We start from the raw sequence: 24,382 nt of genomic DNA, 5'->3' as shown, positions 1-24,382 counted from the left end.
GCAGATCAAAAGAAAAAAGGGAGAGAGCAGTGATCCGGAGTTCCTGGTACATGCTTTAAAATTTCAGAAAAAGAAATCCTAGAGTAAAACAAAGCCCATATGAAAAACAAGGGACCTGCCTTCTTGGCTCTGACATACTATATTTTTACATGGTCTGCAGCCCGCAGTGGATTTTGCAGTGACTGCAGGGCCTGGGAACATGTCATCACTCTGTCTACAGCCCAGTAAAGGCACACATATAAAAAAAACTGGAAAGTTCAGGAAGAAGCTTGTAGCTCAGCTAGGCATGACCCACACTGGCACCCTTCAGAACGTCATAACAATTTTTCCCCGGGGACTCTCGTTAGTCTGCTGGGACGGCTCCCATGTTTGCCTCTGGAATTCCTCCTCTCCATCAAACCATCTGAGCTCCTCCCACAAGTCAAGTGTGGGCACATTCACCCCACCAGTCGCCCTGAGAAAACTGTCCTCAGTGTCTGCAAGGAGCTGCTTGAATTGTTGTTGAGGTGGTGGTGGTGGTGGTGGTGGTAAGAGAGCAGAAACGTGGCCGGTGCTGAATGGTTTCTTTCCTAATCCTACAAACACGTTATGCTGGCCATGGGCAGGAGTTTTCAAAACACCGTAGCCTTTTGCCCAAGTTGAGATTTAACCCTGTTTCCCCACCCACCCCGCCCCAAAGTACCTGCTGTTAGTTAATGGGAGAAAAGCAGAGGACAGGACCACGTGTACCTCAGCACAGAACGATCTGTGTTTGGTGCCAGCAACAGGCTAGCGTGGGGTGTGGCAGCTAGATGAGAATTTGGAGCTTTTGCAAATGTGTCTAAGGAGAAATATGTTCTCTTCACTTCAGCTGGTAATCAAATATTTCAGCTGTGTAGATGGATTTGCAACTCTTTAGCTTCCAACTGTTAGAAATAACTGGGGTTTTTTTTAAAAAAAACCAAAACTTTGCTACCTACTAGACTTAGTTTCCCCCCTAGGATCCTAGAAGGAACTAAAGTCTCTTCCCCCACCTCATAGAGTACCCACCTTCAAAACTGCTGTGCGTGGGCCGTACCAGATTAGCCTTTGGGGCACTTGGCAGTAGGAATGAAGCGTGACTCACTTAGCTGAGCATGCCCACACAGCCCCAATCAACAGCCCATTTTGCCCTGCCCATGCCACAAGTGTGAAGCAAAAACATGCCCGCTTTTGGCAACGGTGCAATATTGTGAGTGGAGGTAAATAAGAGTTCACTCTGGGAACGTGGGCAAAGTGTTTGTGGCCTTGAATTTCCCCTCAGCTATCTATGGGCAGAAGAATACACACCCCAACTGCCAACATGATAACACCTGGGCACAGTTGATAGCTGGCGGTACTTGACACCTGGCTGTTCTGTGCTGATGGACAAAGATAAATTATTACAAAATCGTAGCAGCTCACCGAGTCAGATGTCGTTATTCAGCAATACAGAGAGAGAGGAAACGGCATGAAAGGCAGTTATAGCAGGCTGAATGGTGGTGTTTCCACATACCCCTTTGTTTTAAAGTCTGCTTATTGTCCAGGACTCCCTAGGCCCCAAGTTATTTCTGGAAGCCACATCTCTTGTGAACATAGTAAATGAGACATACAATACGAAAAAAAGATACTTTTAAATCACATCACCAGCATTCAAAATATGGCTGTTTTATTTGAATAATCAGGTTGATGTGCATGATCCTGTTCCATGAACAGATGCTGTCCTAAAGATATGCATTGCAGGTTAGTGAGTTCTGTATCTTCTATAGAGATACAGCCACAATCTTTCCTTTAAGTCACAAGACTCATTGATTGCATTTGCCACTGCGTGTGCCTGCCTCTTCAGCTTGTTGGTTAGGTTCTAAAAGTGGTTGACAGACAATGGTTCTGATGGTTCTTTGTTTTTAAATTGCGCTTGGACTTGGCAGCCCTTCAAATAGAGGACAGTCCTATAAAAGAAGACACCCAGACACACAAGATAATTGTGCAAATATGGCTAATTCGTTTATTGCACATTCTAGTTTTCTGACCACAGAATTGGCTTTTTGGCAGTGTCCCAGTGCCTTCAACTATGAACAGCATTTTTCAGATGTTGCTAAAACCCTGGTCTGAGTTACTGCAGAATAGCCTTCCGCACATTATTCCTCTGTAGCTGCTCTCCTCCTTGCCAGTGTCCTTTGCTTCCTATCCTATATCACAATTTTATGGTTAACATGCAAGGCTCATTTATTACCCCTTGAACCTGGTATGCTTTGGAATATCACAGCATAGCAAGCACGAGGCACCCTCCATATGTGGATGTATTGAATTCTTTGGGATTCCAGTTACCCTTCTGGACTTTGGATGTGTATGAATGTTTTCTTGGCTTTGAGCCTAGTGCTTTCTGACCAAGAGAGAATCTGGCCTGGAGAGGGTTCAGACAGAGCTTGAGACAACCAGCTGAGGCCTGTGACGTCCCTTGGAAAGACCAGGCAACCACATCACAGAATGCTGTGGGTCACTCACCGGAACATACACAAGCCTCAATCTCTGTAGCTGCTTCCCAGGGAGAGGCCTGCCCGGCCTTGTGGTCTTAGAGGTCAGCACCACACCTCTCAAATAGCAGAGTTGGAAGGGAACGTGATCAACAAAAGGCCCATTCTATGGCTCCCTGCCCCACACTCCAAAATATCTCCGTGGGAACAGAGGAGGTCACTGAAAGAGTGAAAGGGAGCCCATACAGACCAAGGGTTGGTAACCCATCACCCACCAGATATTTTGGATTACAACTCCCACTGCCTAGGGCTGATGGAGGTTGTAGTCCAAAACATCTATAGGGCATCAGGTCATCTATTCCTGATGTAGACAATGAAGCAGGACAATGAACATGGAAGTGAGCAACAGTGATGGTGTCCTACACTACAGGATGAAAGGGACTGGTATGCGAAGAACTGAGAGAGAAATTTTCAAGGGGGAAAGACTCTATAGAACTACTAGGTCCCCCCACCCGTAGCCCTCATTAGAGAGTAAGTGATATTCTTACAGAATGATTAGCCTCCAAATGCTTGCGCTGGACACTCTCTCTCTCTCTCTCTCTCTCTCTCTCTCTCTCTCTCTCTCTCTCTCTCTCTCTCTCTCTCTCTTGCACACACTTACACTTTGTGCTTCTATATTATTAGCAGTCTTAAAAATAAAACTGTGCTCTACATTCTTGTTCACCATCATTTTGGTCATTATCGCACCGCAAAATTTCCATTTTACGGATTGGTCAGCTGAGGTGGAGAGACCTCCCAGTGAGCTCAGAACTGATCAGGGATTTGATTCTGGGCTTCCAAAAACAAGCTCAACACCTTTTATCTGCTCAATCGTAGATAAGGAATCCCCTAAACAGAGCAGAGTGTCCACTGCGGAGGTTGAACCATGAAGGCTGGAAACAGACCTCACCCCTTGCCAATCCCAATTAAATCCTTTGAAGGAATGTGAGAACAAAACCGCCTCGCCTAGGAGTTCTGAAACGAAGAAGCCCATGTCCCTCCCTCCCTCCCTTTTGCCTCCCCCTCCCCGTTCCTATGTAATATGGATGGAGCAGAGTGAAAACGAGTGGGAGCTGCTGGACTCTCTGCCACAAAGTTGCGCTCCATGGCTTTGCTATTGTTGCAGGCCATGACATCACCATCCTTGGAGTTTCTTGGTTTCTTGTCTGTTGTGAAGTGATAAAAGAAAGATGGGTGTGAGCGGAAATTGGGGTGGGGGTGGGGGCGGTCAGGGAGAGACTGAAGCTTATAGACCCAAAGATGCTTTCATACCTTTTGTGAGTCTGGCTCCTCTAGCTGGGAAAGGATCAAGCAAAATACCTCGTGGGGAAGGGAGGCAATCAGCCTTTGCATTCTCTTTTCCCAATTTTCAGAACTACACATGGAAAACATAACATCCTGAAGCAAAGCAAAACCGCTCATGCACACTTCCACATATAAAATGCATTCTTTTAGATTAGATGGCTTGTAATTGTGTACAAAATGCATATTGAGAAATGTGCATACACACACACACACACACACACACGGAGAGAGAGATGGAACAAAACTGAAGCCACACCCAGTAGTACCACAATGCAAGGCCCTCAGTTCACCATCTTGGGTTTCCACCTTACCCCACTCCTGTATCTTTAACAGTGGCATAGAAAAGGGGATTTCAGCAGGTGTCATTCGTATGCATGCAGCACCTGGTGAAATTCCCTCTCATTATATCAAGTTAAAGCTGCAGGAGCCCTGCCCTCATTTGTATCTGGTCACTCTACAAAAGAAGACAGGGTTCCTGAGGCTTTAACTGTTGTGATGAACAGGGAATTTCACCAGGTGCTACATGCATATAAACGGCACCTGCTGAAATCCCCTTTTCTATACAACTGTAAAGATACAGGAGCCCTGTCCTCCTTTCCATATGGTCACCCTAACTAGCGCTGTGTTCATCCCAGGGATACTGGAAACCGAAGAGGGAAAGTACATATGTGTTACCAAATTGCCCCTTCCTTTTTCTCTACCCCCCCCCTCTGCGCCCCCAGCTTTCCAGAGAAACGTACATGGCAAATGATGGAGCCATTCAAAGAAAACAAAGTTGAATGGGCAACTCTGCCCTGCACTTCAGGTTAAATTGGGCTGTCATCCAGCTACTATCTGACAGAGCTTTGCAGCTGTGACCCTCCTCTGTGCTTAACTCCCACTGCTTCTATGGAGCCTTGAAAATGTACTAAAAACTCCTCCACCTTCCGCTTTTGCTAGTGAAGGGTGACTTTGTGCCATAGCTTTTTGGAGTAGGAGCCATATACTGTTACCAGTTTCCATCTAAACAGAGCAGGGCGGCTGTGCCTTTAATAATTTTGCAGGAAGAAGAGTTTTTAACAGACTGAGCTTTTCTCCCCGCTCCGCCCCTCACCCCCCAGAGAACTTAAACCTACAAAATGTTTTCCTTCTGTGCTATGATTAAATATACAGTTGGCCTGTTAGAGAATCTGAAAATCCCAACTACAGGTCTCACAGTCTTTCATTACGTTGCAGCCTCACTTGCTTTTTAGTACACAGCAGGGTGAGCAAAAGGACACATGGTGCACCATTATATCTCCTCCCAACTGCCCATGTCAACCACCATCAGGCTGGAATTTGATGTGTTCTGAAGCCGTAGCCAAAGGCTAAGCATAACAATTTTGTGGTAAAATAAATAAATAAAACGACACCACAAAATTATTAACGTTTCTGCCACTAGAGGGAGCTCCTGCAAGCTGCTATGAGAACGATGTGTAGAGATGACTCTGTTTCTTTGAACTGGGATGCATTGTCACTAAAATATGTGATCATCCAGTACTTGAGACCAGAAACCAACTTTGAAGATTCAGTAGGGACATATTGGTTGCAGGCAAGCCTATTTACAATGCAATCCTACACCTGACTACTTAGAAGTAAGTCCTATTGAATTCAATGGGATTTACTCCCACAATAAGTTGCTGCCTTTTGCTTCATTTTGAGTTGGGCTAACAGGATAGCCTGAGAGGGGGTGGCAGCAGCCAGAGTTATTTTTAAAGCACAGTTGTAGTTGTCCATCTCTCCTGGGTCTATTGTGTGAAGCTGGGTTTGTTTGTTTGTTTAGTTTCCAAAGCTGCATCATGGGTCTGGGAGTTTGACAGACAGGTGTGCACTTTCCTCCTCCACTTCCTGCCCTTTCAGATCTGTGTGTCCTATGGTTTGTTCCATGGGCCATTAGGGTGACCATATGGAAAGGAGGACAGGGCTCCTGTATCTTTAACAGTTGTATAGAAAAGGGAATTTCAGCAGGTGTCATTCGTATGCATGCAGCACCTGGTGAAATTCCCTCTCATCACAACAGTTAAAGCCTCAGGAGCCCTGCCTTCTTTTGTAGAGTGACCAGATTAAAATGAGGGCAGGGCTCCTGCAGCTTTAACTGATGGGATGAGGAGGGAATTTCACCAGGTGCTGCATGCATACTTCCCAAACCAATATGAGAACCGAAATGCATTCATTCTCCAATATTCACACTTTCTCAAATTTTGCATTGCAGCCCTCTTATTAAAAAAGTGTGCTCAAATGTGTATATTAGAGAAAAGGGCACACAAAAACATTTCTATTAATGAAAATAATATATGAAATGTATTATATTAGGTTAAATTGCTTGTAATTGTGTACAAAAATGCAGATATTAGGAAAAATGTATACATTTTTTTTCTGCTGGCTTTTAAAAAAACAATTCTCAATGGGATGAAATAAATTTAAGATTGAAAAAACTATTAACTGAGCAAAGTTGAAATCAACAGTTTTGTCCACCCTCTAGCACTGAGGAAGTTTTGTGACTGCAGATCCTACACACTGAACTTTGCACACAGCGGACTTTCTGCTCACGAGGGTACAAAATCCCTCTTTCAGTAATGTGCAGAACTCCAATTTACACAACAGTCTGTATGCATGATTGGCATTCACACAACTGCTTCATCATATGCTATCCGCATGCATAGTCAACAGTTACAGACATTTGAAGGGACTGTGAAAGTTTTCATTTTAGCTACCATCTTGGATGAAAATGACTAGAACAAAACCACACAGCAGTTTGACATAGCTATTGCCTATTGCCAAAACAGAAAATTGCTAGTATTTCACCTACTATTTTGACGCACTGGCATTTTAGATAGCAAGTTATGCTTGCCAGAGTTGAGTTCCTAATTCCCATAAACCCAGTGATATTTTTTTTATTTTCTTAGATTTATATGCCACCATATAACTCGAAAGGAGTTTCACAGCAGATTTCATAATATAGTCATAAAAATAACTATAAAGTAAACCTAGTTTTCATTTCTGTTCTTGTGAATAAAAGAAATAGGAACTAAGGACTGCCAATACCACACAGTTCTTCATGGAGAGAGATATTACATTAGAAAAGAAAAGGAGTTCTGGTAATATATATATATATATATATATATATATATATATATGATTATAGCTGGATTTGTTTTCAACCAATACTTTTAGTATTGGAAATAATGACTCACTTTACTCTTTGGTTATATTTTGTTAAGTGCGCAAGCAAGGAAAACCCTGTAGGGGAGTAAAAAATAGCCAAAGGCAAGGGCGGAACCAAGTAATCTTCAACAATAATATTAGTAAAAGTTTTATTAACGTGCCAGGTGCCTACGCGTTTCGAACGCGGTTGCGTTCTTCCTCAGGTCTTTATAACGTTCGTGCAGTTGTCTGCAGAAGCTGCTAGACTGATTTTGTTAAGACTGAATACCAGGCAGGACCCACTTGAAGCTTTTATTTATTTATTTATTTATTTATTACATTTTTATACCGCCCAATAGCCGAAGCTCTCTGGGCGGTTCACAAAAATTAAAACCACAATAAAACACCCAACAGGTTAAAAACACAATTACGAAATACAGTATAAACCACACAGTTTATACTGTGTTAAAAAAAAACACTGAATAAGCAGCCAAATAAATATACAGGTTAGTTTAAAAAGCAATCTGTTTCACCCTCCAAAGTTTTCTGGGATAGAAATATCTTGACCTCTCTGTGGAATGTGAGCCTGGCAGACCTTCTTGAAAAGGGGTTTCCAAGAGAGAGGCAAGCATAATTGAAAAGGTCCTGTTCCAGATATGTACCAATCTGATTTCAGGCAAACGAGGTATTCAGAGCAAGATCTCTCCTGAAGATCTAAGCCTACAGCCTTCCCGAACCTGGATCCCTCCAGAGATTGTGGACTACAACTCCCATCAGCCCTAGCCAGCACAGCCAGTGGGGAAGAATGATGAGAATTGTAAGCCAAAACCAAGTTGCCCACCCCTGCCCTAAGTAACTTGGGCCCAGGGCGTTTAGGGCTTTAAATGTCAGTGGTAGCACTCTGAATTGTGCTCATAAGTAAATAAGGAGCTAATGTAATTGTTTTAGCAGAAAATTAAGTTGTTCCCTTCAACTCACTCCCAGAAGTAACTATATTTTGAGCCAACGGATGTTTCTAAACAGTCTTCAAAAGGAGCCCCGATGTGATGTGCATTACAGTTGTCTAGGGTGACCATATGAAAAGGAGGACAGGGCTCCTGTATCTTTAACAGTTGTATTGAAAAAGGAATTTCAGCAGGTGTCATTTGTATATATGGAGAACCTGGTGAAATTCACTCTTTATCACAACAGTGAAAGCTGCAGGAGCTATACTAGAGTGACCAGATACAAAAAAGGCAGGACACCTGCAGCTTTCACTGTTGTAATGAAGATGAAATTTCACCAGGTTCCCCATATATACAAGTGACACCTGCTGAATCGTCCTTTTCAATTCAACTGTTAAAGATACAGGAGCCCTGTCCTCCTTTTCATATGGTCACCCTACAGTTGTCCATCTTAGGGGCTACCCAGGTATGTATCACAGTGGCCACTTCCTTGTTCATTTTCAGTTAAATTTTGCAAAAGTTCATGTGAACATTTTACTTCACCACTCTACTGCTAAGATCATCTTCTTGGCTCGCCGCTCTGACCATGAAACTCCACTTCTGAAATCTCTTCATTGGCTTCCAATTCACTTCAGAATCCAATATAAACTTCTCCTGTTGACCTACAAAGCTTTTCACTGTCTAGCTCCTTCCTATCTCTCCTCTCTCATCTCACACTATTGCCCCGCTCATGCTCTTCGCTCCTCTGATGCTATGTTTCTCGCTTGCCCAAGGGTCTCTACTTCCCTTGCTCAGCTTCGTCCATTTTCTTCTGCTGCCCCTTACGCCTGGAACGCTCTTCCAGAACATTTGAGAACTACAAGTTCAACCGCAGCTTTTAAAGCTCAGCTAAAAACTTTTCTTTTTCCTAAAGCTTTTAAAACTTGATTTTGTTCTGACTTTATACTGTTAGTTTTACCCTACCCAGTGCCTGTTTACCCTACCCTGTGCCTGTTTGCATTCTCTTCCCCTCCTTATTGTTTTATTATGATTTTATTAGAATGTAAGCCTACACGGCAGGGTCTTGCTATTTACTGTTTTACTCTGTACAGCACCATGTACATTGATGGTGCTATATAAATAAATAAATAATAATAATAATAATAATTTACTGACATTGCTAAACAAAAAAGTTATTAACAGTGCAATCTTATTAATGTAAGTCACACTGTTTTCTTTGGAGATTACTCCCAGGTAAGTGTGCATAGGATAGCCTTAAAGCGATTATTTGGCTCTTTCAAAACCCTGCAATACTGTATCTTCTATGTTTGCCTTTATCATATCTGTAGAAATGTGTTCTGAATTAATGCCAATATTAAGATAAATCATCTAAGTGTTTTGGTTTCATTTGATAGCCTCGGCCAAATCACTGATTTCCATCTCATCCAATCCCTCAAGACTGGTTCAACAACAAAAAACTATTACGAAGCTATTTGTATACTGAAAAACATATTTTATAATATATTTTATTTTATTAATATAAAATATGTATATACTTTATTTTGATTATAGCATCACAACATAAGTAGATTAAAAAGCGCAAACTGCCCAATAATATTTATTACTGTTATTTCTATAATTATATAAATTATTGTTTATGTAACTAGGGTTTTCATTCCTTTTAATATCTTTTCCTTGCCCTGCTCCTACCCTATTACATAAGTTCCTTGGAGTCATGACATCCAAGTTCCATCCTCCGATCCCTCTGCTAGACTTTTTCTTGTGATTTGAAACAAATCATTTCATTGTCTTCATTTCTCTACCCCCCCCCTTCTGTTCCAATTTACCCACCAGTAAAATGAGGGCAAATTCCGTGTCTTACTTTCCCGGGAGGGATTTAAATTTTCACTCATTAATTCATGTTTTATCAAGGATTTTCAAAACCCTTGATAGAAGGTCCCAGAAAAATCTCCAGGCCCACATACAATAGCCCTTTTCTGACAGAAGTTATAACAATATTGTTAACTCTTGTAAGGAGCATTTAGAGGACCGAACAGCACAGCACTTTTCAGGAACCACAAGCTGTAATTCTGTAGCCATGGGGAAGATGTAATAGGCCCCACCTCTCTTCTAGGTCTTCTCTGCTGTTTTTGACTAACCAGTGTCCACTGCCATATTGAATAGCTAATACCCAAAAAGGAATCCCTACCTGCTACAATGTTGCAGGCAGCTCACAGGAATATAAGGTGACTGCTTCCTGACAAAGGCTCTGTACACTTAACATCTAAACGATTCACAGAAATTCAACAGGCACAGTATTCCCCATCCCTGCTTCATTATGCTAGTGAAATCTGCACCTGTTTGATTTCTGCATTTCAGGCAATAGAGCCAGGCAGAAAGGTGGCCAACTCTTAGCCTATTGTACTTGAAGTAGTGTAACTCTATAGCCCTAAAGTCCCTCTTGATCATCTAGTGGGCAACTTTATGGCTACAGGGTCCTTGCAGCCTTGAGTTGCATCATTTCCTTACCATATGAAAAGGAGGACAGGGCTCTTGTATCTTTAACAGTTGTGTAGAATGGGGAATTTCAGCAGGTGTCATTTCTATACATGCAGCACCTGGTGAAATCCCCTCTTCATCACAACAGTTAAAGCTGCAGAAGTATGGTTAGAGTGATCAGATAGAAAAGAGGGCCAGGCTCCTGTAACTGCTGTGATGAAGAGGAAATTTTACCAGGTGCTGCATGCATAGAAATGACACCGGCTGAAATTCCCTTTTCTATACAACTGTTAAAAATACAGGAGCCCTGTCCTCCTTTCTATACTGTAGTCTTGGCTGCCTTATCCCCAGCATACCCAGCCAATAGTTCAGAAGTATGAGGTGTGTCTGGGGCAGCCTTGACTCTGGCTTTTTGTTTCATTGCCTCCCTCCCCAGCCTCAGCACACATGAAATGGGTCTAAAGAAATTCAAGTCATTCTGCTGGAAGGCTCCTCCCCCAGCTCTGCTTCTGAGCCTTTGACAGCTGGAAGATAAACAGAAATTCACCTGGTGAAGCTTCCCCACCCCCACCCCCACCCCCCAGCCTTCAGATTTTCCTTATGGCCAATCCTGCAGGCTTCTTTGCTGGCAATCAAATGGACTCATTAGGGTCCAGGCTGCTGATGTGGAAGATGAGCCCTCTCCAAATAAAACTTCCTTAGCTTTCAGCACCTGGGTTCCATCGCTCTTGGCTGAATAGGAGAAAAAACAATGTCCTTCTCACTTGAAAGGAACCCCTGGGAGCAGATCTACACAGGAAGGACAGGCTGGTTTTACCCAGTCATGTCTCCAGCACATAAGTGACTGTGGAGCACTTTTGAAGACTGAAAAAGTCCTTAAAAGACCTAATCATTTGGATTCTGTTTAGATCTCCCCAGTTTCTGCTCCAGCAGGCTGACAAAGGCAGTTGAGTCTGTCACGCACCCTTGTGCAATCAGCTCCTTGAAAAGGGTTTTGCATTAATACATCTATTTACAAAACACGTTGATTAGCCCAGGGGAAAACAGCATTTCCTTTTCAGCCCACATTTGCATATGTCAATGAGCCCACCTCTCATTCGGCCTGCCTTGCCTCTCCAGCGGGGGTCGTGAAGCTTCCCCCCCTCTATGCAATGCAATCTTTTATCCCAGCCAGAGTCTTCCAGGCAACTGGAGCAGAGAGAGACACAGAAGCTGTGCTCCAAAAGACTGGAAAACATTTGAATGCAGATCACACCAAATTCACAAGAGTGAGCCTGGGAAAACCTAGCTGAAAATCTTATCAGTGCCAATGAGGAGGAGGAGGAGGAGGAGGAGGGATGCAAGGCATTTGCTGTGGATGGTACAAGCTGCAGGCTTTCCTTTATCACACACACACACCTCTGTACAAAGTAATTCAGCTGCTAGGGTTAGTAGACTACTGCTCTTAACTTGGCGTTCTAGTGCAGTACTAACTAGGACTGGGCAAATCTGCTAGGGCTGTGCTCCGCTCTGTTACGACAGGCCGATCCGGACCTCCGAAGCCCGGTTCCGGAGTGGATTGGGGGAGGTCCAGATCAGCGTGGATCGGATCGGAATAGTCCGAAATGATTCGGACCGTTCCGAAGCTCCAGACCCAGGTAAATGGGGGGGGGCTTACTTGGCACCGCCGCCACAGTCCGTGCGGTGACAGCAGGGGAGCCAGGTAAGGGGGCAGAGGAGAGGGGGGCTTACCTGGCTCCAACACAGTCCGGGTGGCGGCTTCAACTGAGGCCCAGTTGAAGCTGCCGCCCAGACAGCAACGGAGCCAGGTAAGTGGGGTGGGGTGCACAGCCCTAAAATCTGCCAGTTTCACTTTCTCCCCCATTCAAGTTCTTTCTCTCCAGCATACAATTTTTTTCCAAATTTCAGTAAATACTTACTAAAAACAATCTGAAATGAAATTCTCACCCATCTGCACCAGCTAAATTCAGTAAGTACAGCTATTCCCAAATTGGAGAGGACCATATTGTACCTGCCTGCCATATAGCTGTTAAAGATGTGGAGCCTGTCAGAAAAAAAGAGGTGGCAACCCTAATTAAGCACTAAAATGGCTGGACAGACAGAGATTCAAACCAGACTTTTATGAACAAAAGACTCAAAGCCCTGGGCCTGGAGGAACAGATCTGTCAGTTTCAGTTCCTCCCATATTCATTTTTTTTTTAAATCAGTTTCTTTTTGTATGGAATATTGAGAACTTTGTGAATTTTGGTAAATTCTTGTCAAAACTGAAATGAAATTCTCACCCATCCGTAGCTCTAATCAGACATGCAAGAAATATTCCTTGAAAAAGACATGTAGCATTTCTTCTGGGACATCCTGTCACTGTGATTGTGATTCCAGTTGTGCCCACTCCAGTTCATACTGGTCTCATGTTCACCCCCATCCTTCATGTTGTGTTAGCAGCTGACCAGCATCAGCTAAAGCCCACATCACAAAGGACCTGCAGGAAATTGCATGGATTGAGTGAGCGCATCCAATCTCCAAAATAAGCATTTGTGCAGATGTGCCCTTATCCATCTTGCTACTTGTGGGGACTGTGACTATAAGAATTGCCTTGATGGATACATCCGAACCAAGGCCAAAAAGGAGCCAGCCAGACGTCATTTGGAACCTCAGGGTCCAACATTGGTGGCCTTCTCCTGTCACTGTCCACACATCTAACAGTCAGAAATGTACTGCTTTTCTCTCTCACCTTACCCCTCTCTTTCCCTTCCTCCCTGCCTCCACCCCCCTCAACCACTGAGACTTTACTCTTTCAGCTCCATCACCCTCATTTGCTCCATATGTACCCTCTATCCCATGTGGTCCTCTGTCTCTAGAATTTCATCTTCCTTGTAAGACAAACGGAAGTACTTTGAGGGGGATGTTGTGATAGCTGTTCTCCTAAATGACACTTCTTCTTTTTAAGGGATTGGATAACTTACAGAGGATAGATAGATCTGTTGAATGTTTATTACCATGTGGTAGCTAGCCAGAAGTGCAGCTGCCACATGGCTGAGCTAGATGGACGATAACACATCTGATCCAGCAAGGTTGTTCTTACGTTCACCCAGAACATCTAAATCATAAGGCCTCTCTGAATCCCTCCTCAAAAAAAGAAAAGAAAGCTTTTTAATCAACTCTTATAACATAACACCCTCATCCTTTATGAAATTGTAGATGCAACCACATGGCTTGCTTATATCCTTAGGGCTTTCTTCCTCTTCTGCTCATTTAGGGGTAAATTTCAAAGTGAAGCCACTCACCCTGATATCCTCATAGCTATGCCCCCATGGAGAATCCAAAAATGCAGGCAGTTGTAGAGCCATATCAACAAATCATTTCTAGCAGTTTTGATCTCCACCAGGAGCAGGTCTCTTGTAGAGCTAATGGGTCTTAATTGTCCATTCAAGACAATCAGACCACATACTCTACATTACAATATATTGTTGCTGAGAAAATTTATTTTCTCCCAGCTACTTTGAGAATTGTAGCTAGGCTCAGAGGAAAGAGGGAAGTCTGGGGCAGGACAGATGATGCCAGTGTTGCTGCTAATAAAAGAGTGCCTTTGCTATATCCTCATGAGCTTTGGCTCCACTACACCACTGATTATTTCTCCCTGTTGTAACGTTTTGTCATGCACATTGCCCAGTGAAGTCATGATGTGTGTACCCGTGTGTGTGCCTGTGTGTGTGTGTGTTTAGATAGATAAACAGTGTAGGAGGATTCTCTGTAATCATAATAATGTAAGAAGAGCATAAAAAGCTCATGTTGTCTATTTAGCTGATTTATTTTTCCACATATTAATGGGCACCATTTTTTAAATTTCCATGTGCCCAATAGAATCGCAGGAATTAAGGACATTAGGTTTTTAAAAATCACTTTAAGGAGCAATCCTATGGCCCTAGACAGAGTCATGAGGAATGGGATGCGCGGGGGATTGGCTATTTCAGATTCCTGGATCTGAGGTCAGAAACAGTGCTCCAACCTTGAAGCCAGGAATGTGAGCTCCCCTCCTCCTTGCAGCCAGAGAGAAATGCACCAGCTGCCTCTCCGAGTGACCTTGGAGAGGAGGGAAAGGGGGCATGCCAGTGATTGGGGAGGGGAGGGGACTGAGGAGGCTAGGATACACTGTATCCCCAGGCCTCTCCAGCTTCCTTCCCTCTCACTCTGCAGATCCCCAGTTAGACGGTGAAAAAGCCTATCTAGCTAAAAATGCAGAATGGGAGGAGTGTGGAGACAAAGATCGCCTCCACCATGCTTCATCTTCTGCATTGGATGGCTGTAAGCCTTCAAGTTCAGAGACTTATGGCCATCCCGACAGGATTACATACTTAGTTTGGTATCCTGGGCACATATACCCAAATGTAACTCCCATTTGATTCACTCAACCTGAAAGGGATTGTGCATAACATTACTGCTTTAACTAATTTGGCAATCAGTTTGGCTATTCAGGAAATCCGGGATGTATGGTATTTGTACGTGCCATTACCACAGGAACTGTGTGTTTGGAAAGTTTGCTTGTTCAGTTCTGAAGAAACTTCTTGTACTTTAGTACTATAAAAGGGTTGCATGATTCTAAGCATTACTCAAAGTCAATCCCACTCAACTGATTGGAATTTACTCCCTAATAACTGTGTTTAGAATTGCAACCTTAACAAAATATGATATCATCAATCTTCGGTGATATGGAACAGGGTCGAGACACATCTTCAGTTCTTTGGGAAAGTGGGAAAAAGTTGTGCAAGCCAGAGGCTAGATTCAGGGCTGGAGCAGAAATCCAAAGGTCCAGCCAGAGTTCACTAGTAAATAATGATATTTGCAATGCATCTCTTGCCCGTGGCCTGGAATGCAGGTCTTGTGGATCAAAGAGTGTTTGTAATTCCAGACCCACGGTACATTGCTGATCTGATCTTCATTCTCAATGGAGTGCCCTACGTAAAAGCTACTTGTTAAAACTAAAACTGAGCCAAAACAAGTCAACTTGCTTGATAATTCATTAAGCCATTTGACACTGGGATGAGGCAGATGTGTCACGTAGCCTCAGCAAATTCGGGGATATTTTGCTGCCTTCTTGACCCAGGTGTCTAATGTCAGATGGCTGCCATTACCAAAATAGTAACTTATATTATAGGCCACATAGCATCATATAAGATTGATTTTGAAGGTCATTGCTAGCCAATGAGACTTCAATGGCTTCTGGAGCATGAGAAACAGCAGCAGTGATGACACCTCTTTGGCCTGGCCCTTCCACACAAGCTAAAATAAACCACTATATATTTCTGAAGCCATTAAAACAAAAGGCCAGCATTTATATATATATAAAAAGGGGGGAGCTATGCCTTTGAACTGGCTTTTTATGTAAATATATACCAAAAAATGGTTAAAACTAGTAATAGATGTGATTCCCTCCCATAGATGTCCATTCCTTCTGTTGATCCCTCTTATTTTGCAATAGAATAAAAGTTCCCATTATTCTGTGTAAGAAAAGAATTAACTTGGCTTCAGTGTAAAGGAATCTAAACTGGTTAAGCTTGCATACTTGGCTTAGAAATGTAGATGGGTCCTTCTTCCTGGCAGAGACTTCCTTAGACCCCATAGTATTTAGAAAATGGAGGATTTGGAGATTGGGCAAGGTGAACGGAATGTCAGACATATACAATTGCCGCATTCACAACCTCTGGACCCTCCGCCCCCTGCCTGTGGGACAAAAATGCCAGCCATCTGGTCTGTGGGCTTTTCCCTGGCAGTGAGTAAGTGGCAGAGCGGTGGAAGCAAAATGTCCCAGCCTTGCACTTTTCTGGGCACCAGACTCTATAAAATGGGAGCATTCCCAGATGGAAGCAGAATGAAGGCACTGACCCGCCGCCCAGAGGGAATGGGGATTGGGACTTTTTCCACCCGGTTCTGTGTATGTCACACAACACATTGAACTGATTCTGGAGATGGGCATGGTTTGGCAGCAGCCATGCTGGAGAAAGAGGAAACAAAGAATGAAGCTGGTACCAGGCTGGTGACCATGGAGAAAGGTGCAGAGAAAGCAATGTTGAAGGAGTTGGAGAGGAGAAGAGTCTGAAAGGATGGGTCAGGCACTGTCCTGTGCACAGCAAGGTTAGCATGGTGGTCTTTGGAGATGGACTGATGACAGGTGGAGGGGGTGGGAGAGGGAACCCAATGCTCCTGTGCACAGAAGAGATCCAGGCAGGAGAGCGCAGAGCTGCTGTTGCCGCTGCCAGAATTTCTTAAAACTCATGAGGAATGGAACCATTTTGCAGGATGATCTGTCCCTAGGACTGCCGGGGAAAGCTAGTAAAGACGTGCATGTCATCAAGAGAGTTTGCATTCTTCTTATCTAATATCCTATGACTAATCCATCCTACATGATGGAAATCACTCAACCATAGTCCTGTTCTTTGCAAACACCTTTTAATGCATTAGTTCCAAACAACTATTGGAGACTGGACAAGAGGAGTGTGCTCGCTGAATGGCTTTTCTGGTCTCATTCACATGATGTGCTGGAACAGTTTTCTGACCACCCATTATTTGTAGCCAGAGTGCTTCTCCTCAGCATCTTCTCAGATCAGAGACCTGCAGATTCCTGTGGCAGATATTGTTGAGTGTTCATCTGAAATCTATATTCATCCAAAGAAATCCCACTACTCATCACCTGTATCCTGAATTGATGCATTTCCCCCCTTTCTTTCTTGTTGTTTTTCTTCAGAACTCTTGGGATCAACAAAACGGCTGAATGTGAACTACCAGGATGTAGATGGGTATGTACTAGTCTGATTAAACAGTGGCAATAGCGCTGATCAGTCGGAGGGAATGGTGAATATATTATTCAACAAGGGATACAGATTTTACAGTTATTTCTGCCCCCTTCCCTGATTTGTAGATTAGAATACAAGCTAAGACACTTTGTGGGTTCTGTTTCTGCTCTACCATCAACTCCCTGTGTAACCTGGGACAAGTCAATTTAAGTCGGCAATCCATAAGCCACGAATAGAGCAAGACGCCCCATCTTTAAACAACTGCAGGACATACGTCTCATTGACAAATGCTGCTCTACCAAGTTATTCAAACGGGCTTCCTCCAGATCTTTTGGATTACAACTCCAGCATTCCTGACCATTTTCCATTCTGCTTGGGGTTCATGGGAGTTAATATCCAAAATATCTGGAGGGCACCAGAGTGGGGAAGGCTGGGGTAGAGTTTGCATCAACAGAGTGATTTTAGAGCTGCAGTGACAGGCGCCTACTCAGAGGTGCAGTCACTCCTTACCTGCTGAGAAAATATATTATCTGCAAACCCCACTCTTCAAAAAGTACAGTAGCTTCCCAGAACACTGACAAGCAATCACAGTGGATTAAGGTCATAGCATGCATTACAATTTAGCTTATGCTGCTTAACTAATGGTACAAGTTCCTATATTTCTCTTCCTATAGCGCTGATGCTACTTTCTTATATGTATTCTTATATGTATGTATAGCAAAATGTTTGCTCCCCAGATGTGGCCTTCTCACCCTCATCTGCTTCCCCAGGCCAATTATTCTAACTGGGACATTGCAGCTAACTCCCACAGATTTTCAAATAGATGTTGAGGTGAATGTGGCTTTGTCAGAATTCAGTCCTGTGACAGAGTCAAGGAACACTTCAGATACTGAGCCAAGACACAGTCTGAGATAACCATCTGTACAAAGGGCTATCCAAGAAATGTAGTTTGGGAGCTTGACAGGATCTCATTTCCCAAAGTTTCCATCTACGTATACCAAACTGTGGAGACCTGGAACAGGCAAAGTGCAGAACAAATAGGTAGAAATAAGGAAATCAAGATATGGAGATAATGGCAAAGCAGGACAACTACCCAGTTGTTTACCAGACCCAGAGAACAAATGTTGACAGAGGGAGCAAAAGGTGAGCCAAGCCAAAGACTGACATGATGACATATCATGGGTGTCCCTTAAGGTGACTTGTGACAGGCATTTAGGCTGCGTATTCAAGGACAAGACTGAGATAGCTCTGTATTTGGGGCAAATGGGGTGGTGGCTCTCTGCCTCTCTCCCACCCACTTGTGGCAGACAATTCCCCCCCACCAACCAGGGACATTTGCTCCAGTGCATGGCATGCAGCTGCCAATTGCCATGCCTGATCTTCTCCTGCCCTCTTCCCACTATCTCAGTAGAATATTGAGTATCTGCCCTGCCCTCTGCCCCACCAGCCCCAGTGAGCACCATCTGCCACTGGGACAAGATCGTGCCCTCCTATTCCAAGTACAGAAGCCAACTGGACAGGGAGTCAAATCTTACTTCAATACAGGTGGAAGGGGCAGTGTCCTCAACTGTGCCCAAAGGCAGCAGGCTAGCTGGGGTGGCAGGGTAGGCTATGTAGCACAAATAGATCTGTCCTCCTCCAACAGTGGCAAATGAACAGGGGGCTCTAGAGGAACAGCCAGGGAGCTCTACTTCTGCTCCCCAGCATCTGCTGCCTGAGGCGGCCACCTCACTCTGCCTAATGGTAGGACTGGCCCTGTCCTTTGTGCCAATGCTGTGTTGAGTCTGTAATCATATTGTTCAGACAGGTCTGTGCAGGGATTAGCAGATGTTACAGAATTTCTCCAGGGTCCAACACTTAGCTCTACAGCTGTCAAACGCCTGTTTCAGGAGCTGACGCTATGGTGCTAATCAGCCTGCCCACTTTTAGTTGTAATTCGCTGCCATCGTGTCTCCAAAAGAGTTGCATGGGATTCTTATTAATTCCAGCTTGTCATACACCAATGGCCATGCTGGCTGGGGATGATGGGAGTTGTACTCCAATTCCTCTGGAGAGCATCACGTTAGGGAAGGCTGGTCTTGTTTACTGGCCCTTCAGCGGCACTTCGCTTCACTCGTAACAGTTGCATGATGGTGGTGGGAGGCTTTCCCCCTCACTCTCACAAAGCACTGTTCCTGTTGAACTTTTGACTGCTATGCCGCTGTTATAGAGAAAGGAACCATGTCAAAAAGGGTAGAAACCCTAACATGATGGGTCCTAGAAATAGGGTGGCCACTTATCAATCCCCCGCATAAGAGGACAAAACAGGACAGTAATTTGCATAACATTTGCATATTCTGATTTATAGGTACAGATGCAAATTTAGAAATAATTATAATAATTTAAATAGAAACACAATCTATCTCACCATCGTGTGACCAGGGGGACCTGTGTGCCTGACACTTTCAGTCTCTTGTCCAGGTGTCAAGTGTCGCTGGGCAATGGTTCTCTGGTTCTTTATCTTTAAAGCAGAATTGAACAGGACAGCCCTTCAAACAGGTTGGTTCTCTGGCAGTCCTTCAAATAGAGGTCTGTCCACTACAAAAGAGAACACCTGGTCTCTCTATGAAGCTTAGTTGCAGCCCCACAGGGTTGAAAGTTTCCTTCTTATTGTTTGCTGTAATGACACGGAGAATTTAAACCAAGGCTGGCGGCCTGCCTCTAAGTGCTTTGGGACCCACACATGTTGCCTACCACCCCTGCTAGGCAATGGCAACGCTGCTCTCCAGCGCTATTCATCAGAGCTCTTCTGGGCCTGCCTCTTGCGTGGGCACAGTGCCCTTTCAGAGCCTCTGGCCAGTCTCCTGCCTGCAAGGCCCCCTTCTTCCCACAGAGAGGTTACTGTGGGGATAATTGGTACACCGAGGCCTGCAGCAGAGGCGCAGCGGGAGCTGACTGCTAGTTGGCTGCCTGGGGCTCAGGGGAAGACCTCCCCTATGGCTACTGTCATTATGCGCTAGGGGTTTCCTCCCTTGCATTTCGCCCTGAAGTGGCTGCTATTCCCCCCTCAATCAGGCAGGCTCCTATACTAGGCAGTTGGAGCAAATGCCTCCAGTCTGCTGTGGCCTTCCCTCAGAGTTAAGCAGTTCCAGGAGTTGGGCTAGGCTACAACTTCAGTTGAGCCTCACTGGGGATAACGTCCCCACTCTCCCAGCTCTCCATTCCCTGGGGGGTTTGGCTCCCGCCGGCTCTGAGCCTGCCTCGGCCTTTCTGAATGAATCAGATCGGCACTGGGCAAGGGGAAGGCGGGAGCTGGGTGGGTTGGGGCGGTGCGCCGGTGGGGGGTGTTACTCTGGATAAACAAGCCTCTTTCACAGACCAGAAACACTGGGCCTATTCATTCTCTGTGGCCTCACAGACTCGGACAGTAGGAAAGCCATGCTGAGAGAGAGACCGCCATAGACAGGGCAAACTAGAAGAGGTGGGGCGGGTGTGGGGTAATATACTCTATGCCCAGGAATCTGTCCCCAGGCCAGAGAGACCACACTGTGAGTTTTTTCTGTCTGACTTTATGGTCATCACTGGCCAAAAAACAGGGCACTCCCTGCCATCACAAGCAGTAACTCACCAGGGCTGACTTTTTACCATTGTTCACGGGACGTCTCCTGTGATTTCCCTCCCTTAAAGAGAAATGAAAATGCCACTCACACAGCCCTAGCATATTTTGAGGAGCAGCTCCAAAGACAGTTGCTGTGCCTTTAAGAGCTGTGTGGCAGGGAGAAGTTTGACATAAGCATATTCTCATTTTAAAATGGTACAGCAATTAGAAAAGCTGCTCTTGGAAAACTTCTCCTTGCATGCCAGATATTAAAAGAAGCGGGAGCACTCCTCTATTAAGCTGGGCACCACCAGTACTCTAAAGCAGAGGTGGGCAGAAAATAGATCTCCAGATGTTTTGGTACAACTCCCAGCATTCCTGACCATTCACCATGCTGGCAGGGGCTTTTCGGAGTTGGAGCCCAAATCCTCTGGAAATCTAAATTCTGTGCACCCGTGCTCTAATACACCCTGTCCTATGCCACTCCACTTCCTATACAAGGAATATACCAGTCCAGAGCAGGGGAAATAAATGTCAAAGCCCAGTATTACACCCAGCAAGAAATTGTTCTGTACTCCCAGAACCACAGATGCAGAACCTTCCCACCTACAAGGTTATAGATAGCAAAGTCTCTGAAGAAAAGGGCAATTTTGGGAGAATAAACTTTTACTGGGAAATGCAAGAAAGGGAGATGTGTCATTAAGCATTTTCAGCTTTTCTAGCCAGTGCTAGAAAGCTGAAAGCAGAAAGCATTCACAAAGAACTAGGGTTGCCAGATGTCACTTATTTTAAGCTACACCTCTTGTTTTAAAGGAGATTTTGGAAACTGACAGCCCCAGAAAGCTCAGCAGATGTCTGTTATTTCAGAATATCCCTATTCCCAAAGATACTTTAAAATGAACACTGTAACTTCTTTCATTTCGGTCTAATAAACCTGGAAAAATACAAAAACGAAAATAAACAAAGCAGTCTGTTATTGGATTTACAGCAGTTGATGTTAAATTACGAAGCCTGAATTACACAGAACGCCTCACCCAACAGAAAGCTCTGTATAACTCAAAAGCCACCCTACTTTTGTTCAATAGAGGTTGGCCCAGTAAGACACATCAAGATTTTATAGCCCTCCCTTTCCCCAAGGAACTCAGCGTGGCCTACATGTCTCTCTCCCGTTCATTTTATCCTCACAACAAAACTTGTGGGGTAGTTTAGTCTGAAAAATAGTGATTGCCCCAAGGTCACCCAGAGAACTTCATGGCTGAGTGGGGATCTGAACCTGAGGGTGCTTCCAGATAAGTGCTGCTTATTAGAAGGCATTGTGCAGCTATTGCATCTTTTTCTTAGCAGATTTTCTATAGTAAAAGCCTCAGGAAAACACAGGAGGGTGATGAGTGGAAGACGATGCTGTTTAGGCCGCCCGTAAAATTCCATGAATAAGCCAGGGCAAATGGCATGATAAAAGCCTTGTCTGGAAGCCTACGGGGTCCCTCAGGTCCTAGCCCAACACTCTAATCACTGCACTACGCTCTTAAAAGCTTTACTGCATGGTTCCTGTAACTGCGATAGGTCTGGAGTCACAGTTAAAACAAATGTGACCGCCATTTCATATCCATGGTAAGGATATGAATGGTGGAAGGGTGGTAAGACTTGAGCACATCACTGGTCGCTAGAGGCGGTGGGGGCAGCGACAACCTCCTCATGTATTTACAGGCACTCTGCAGAGAGCTTTGATGCCACTGCTGTGTAGCTCTCAGTTGTTTTGCATGTGAGCCTAGAAGCAGCCAACGTGGTTCCCCAGAGGGTGAATAGACTAGTTGGGCTGGGCTGTGGTTAAGGAGTCCCTGGTGCTTGGCTCCATCCAAGGATGCTTTCCCCTTCCTTGTTCACAGATTTTCAGCGCTACACCATGCAGCCCTGGTTGGGAGCCTGGAGCTCATCTCCCTGCTGCTGGAGGCACAGGCCACTGTGGATATTAAGGACATCAATGGTAAGCAGGCTGTTGGCCTCCTCCTCAGTCTTCTCCTCATGTCTCATCGAGTAGAAGAGAGACACACACCTGTTGTCGCCCCAGCAGCCAGTGTGAGGGAATGACCTTAAGCTAGCTCAGGATGGAAAAGATGTCTTTGGCAAACAATATGATGGGGAATGTACGGTAATTCTTCAAGGGAAATACAATTTGATTAATATTTGGGTATCATTGGCAGAAGGTTCTGCCAATACTCATCTTCTGCCTCCACTAGAATCATAGAATAGTAGAGTTGGAAGGGGCCTATAAGGCCATCAAGTCTAACCCCCTGCTCAATGCCTTTCACTAATCCCACCCCCCTGACCCTATGTATGGCCAGAAGCTTGAGAAGGGAACTGATGAGGCTAGTATGTTGGAGCTTTATTAGGCTCAGACCCTTGTTCCATACCCATACAGCACAGGTGGGCAGGAAGATCTCCAGATGTCTTGGACTTCAACTCCCAGCATTCCTGCCCATTGGCTATGCTGGTAGGGGCTTCTGGGATCTGAAGTCCCACAAATTAGGAGATCCACCTTCTGCACACCTTGCCCTACAGTTCCCACATAGTGCAGGCTGTCCCCTAACGCTGTCTCCCTACAGGAATGCGCCCACTACACTACGCTGCTTGGCAAGGCAAGATGGAGCCAGTGCGCCTGCTGTTACGGGCAGCTGCTTCAGTCAATATGGCATCGCTGGATGGACAGATCCCGCTACATCTTTCTGCACAATATGGCCACTATGAAGTGGTGAGTGGGGAACCATCAGGAGGGAGTGAAAGAGGCCATTACAGTTCACATCCACCAATCCCAAAACATTCTGTCATCCCCATCCCACACCCCTCATTGCTTACTCACATGCCTGTCCCACCATCCACAACCTAGTTGAAAAACTGCATTGTGAAACTACTGCATTAACAGGACTCCCCCAGCACAAAGCCTGGATGGGGCTGTAAAGTTTGTGTGGGAAATGGCAAGCAATCACAATCAACACCCAGGATAACTTCCCTCTACAAATTTCAGCAGGAGGTGAAGAGGGGGGAAATTGCAAAAGTCACCTTGGTCTGAGAAGCATGAATCTATGTAGTATTTTATCCTGGGCTAAACCTATGACCAGAGCTGCATATACTTAGCTCTATAAGATAAAAAGAACTCTCCATCAGGAACATCTAAATTTTGTTCACTATAACAGTGCATATTTATTAAATTCCATTAGGCACTTATGGTTAGAGCCAGGGAGCAAACAGCAGACATGGACAAAGAGATATCTACAGCATTAAAGCCTCTTCAGAAACCACCCCAACACTCTGCCAGATTTCTGTGAGCCTTCATCAGACATTGCTCACATGTTTTCAAGCTTCTGTACACTATGATGAGGACTAGACTATTGCTCATTAAAAGGGGGGGGAACCTAAGCTGAAATTCTCTGAATACCAGGCTCTGCATCAGATACCAGATTCACTGAATTTGTGAATTTAAGGAATGTGCATCCTCTCCTAGATTCTCACTATGTGAAGCAGACATCCCTTTCTCTTCGCTGAGGTGCGGGTAGAGAGATTCTCGGGGAGGCAAATGAGAGCACTGAAGTGATCTTTAGTTTGTACTAAATTAACTTTGGG

The 24,382-nt window shown here is 44.7% G+C and overlaps 1 protein-coding gene across 4 annotated transcripts in view; it reads left to right on the top strand.

Annotated features, from left to right (window-relative positions):
* Positions 1 to 24,382, top strand: part of CASKIN2 (CASK interacting protein 2) — a 110,147-nt gene that overhangs the window by 57,793 nt on the left and 27,972 nt on the right. For 3 of the 4 annotated variants that reach the window (XM_063120276.1, XM_063120279.1, XM_063120275.1), the window contains exons 3-5: positions 17,139 to 17,190; positions 22,651 to 22,748; positions 23,368 to 23,513. In XM_063120276.1, the coding sequence (XP_062976346.1) occupies positions 17,139 to 17,190; positions 22,651 to 22,748; positions 23,368 to 23,513 (296 nt within the window). Of the gene's footprint in view, positions 1 to 16,364; positions 16,529 to 17,138; positions 17,191 to 22,650; positions 22,749 to 23,367; positions 23,514 to 24,382 lie in introns of those variants that run through there. The other variant, XM_063120278.1, reaches the window with a different exon arrangement.

The sequence above is a fragment of the Elgaria multicarinata genome, chromosome 3 (genome assembly GCF_023053635.1).
Source record: "Elgaria multicarinata webbii isolate HBS135686 ecotype San Diego chromosome 3, rElgMul1.1.pri, whole genome shotgun sequence".
NCBI lineage: Eukaryota > Metazoa > Chordata > Lepidosauria > Squamata > Anguidae > Elgaria > Elgaria multicarinata.
Note: the sequence above shows the minus strand (reverse complement) of the source record. Positions and strands in the feature narration are given on the sequence as shown.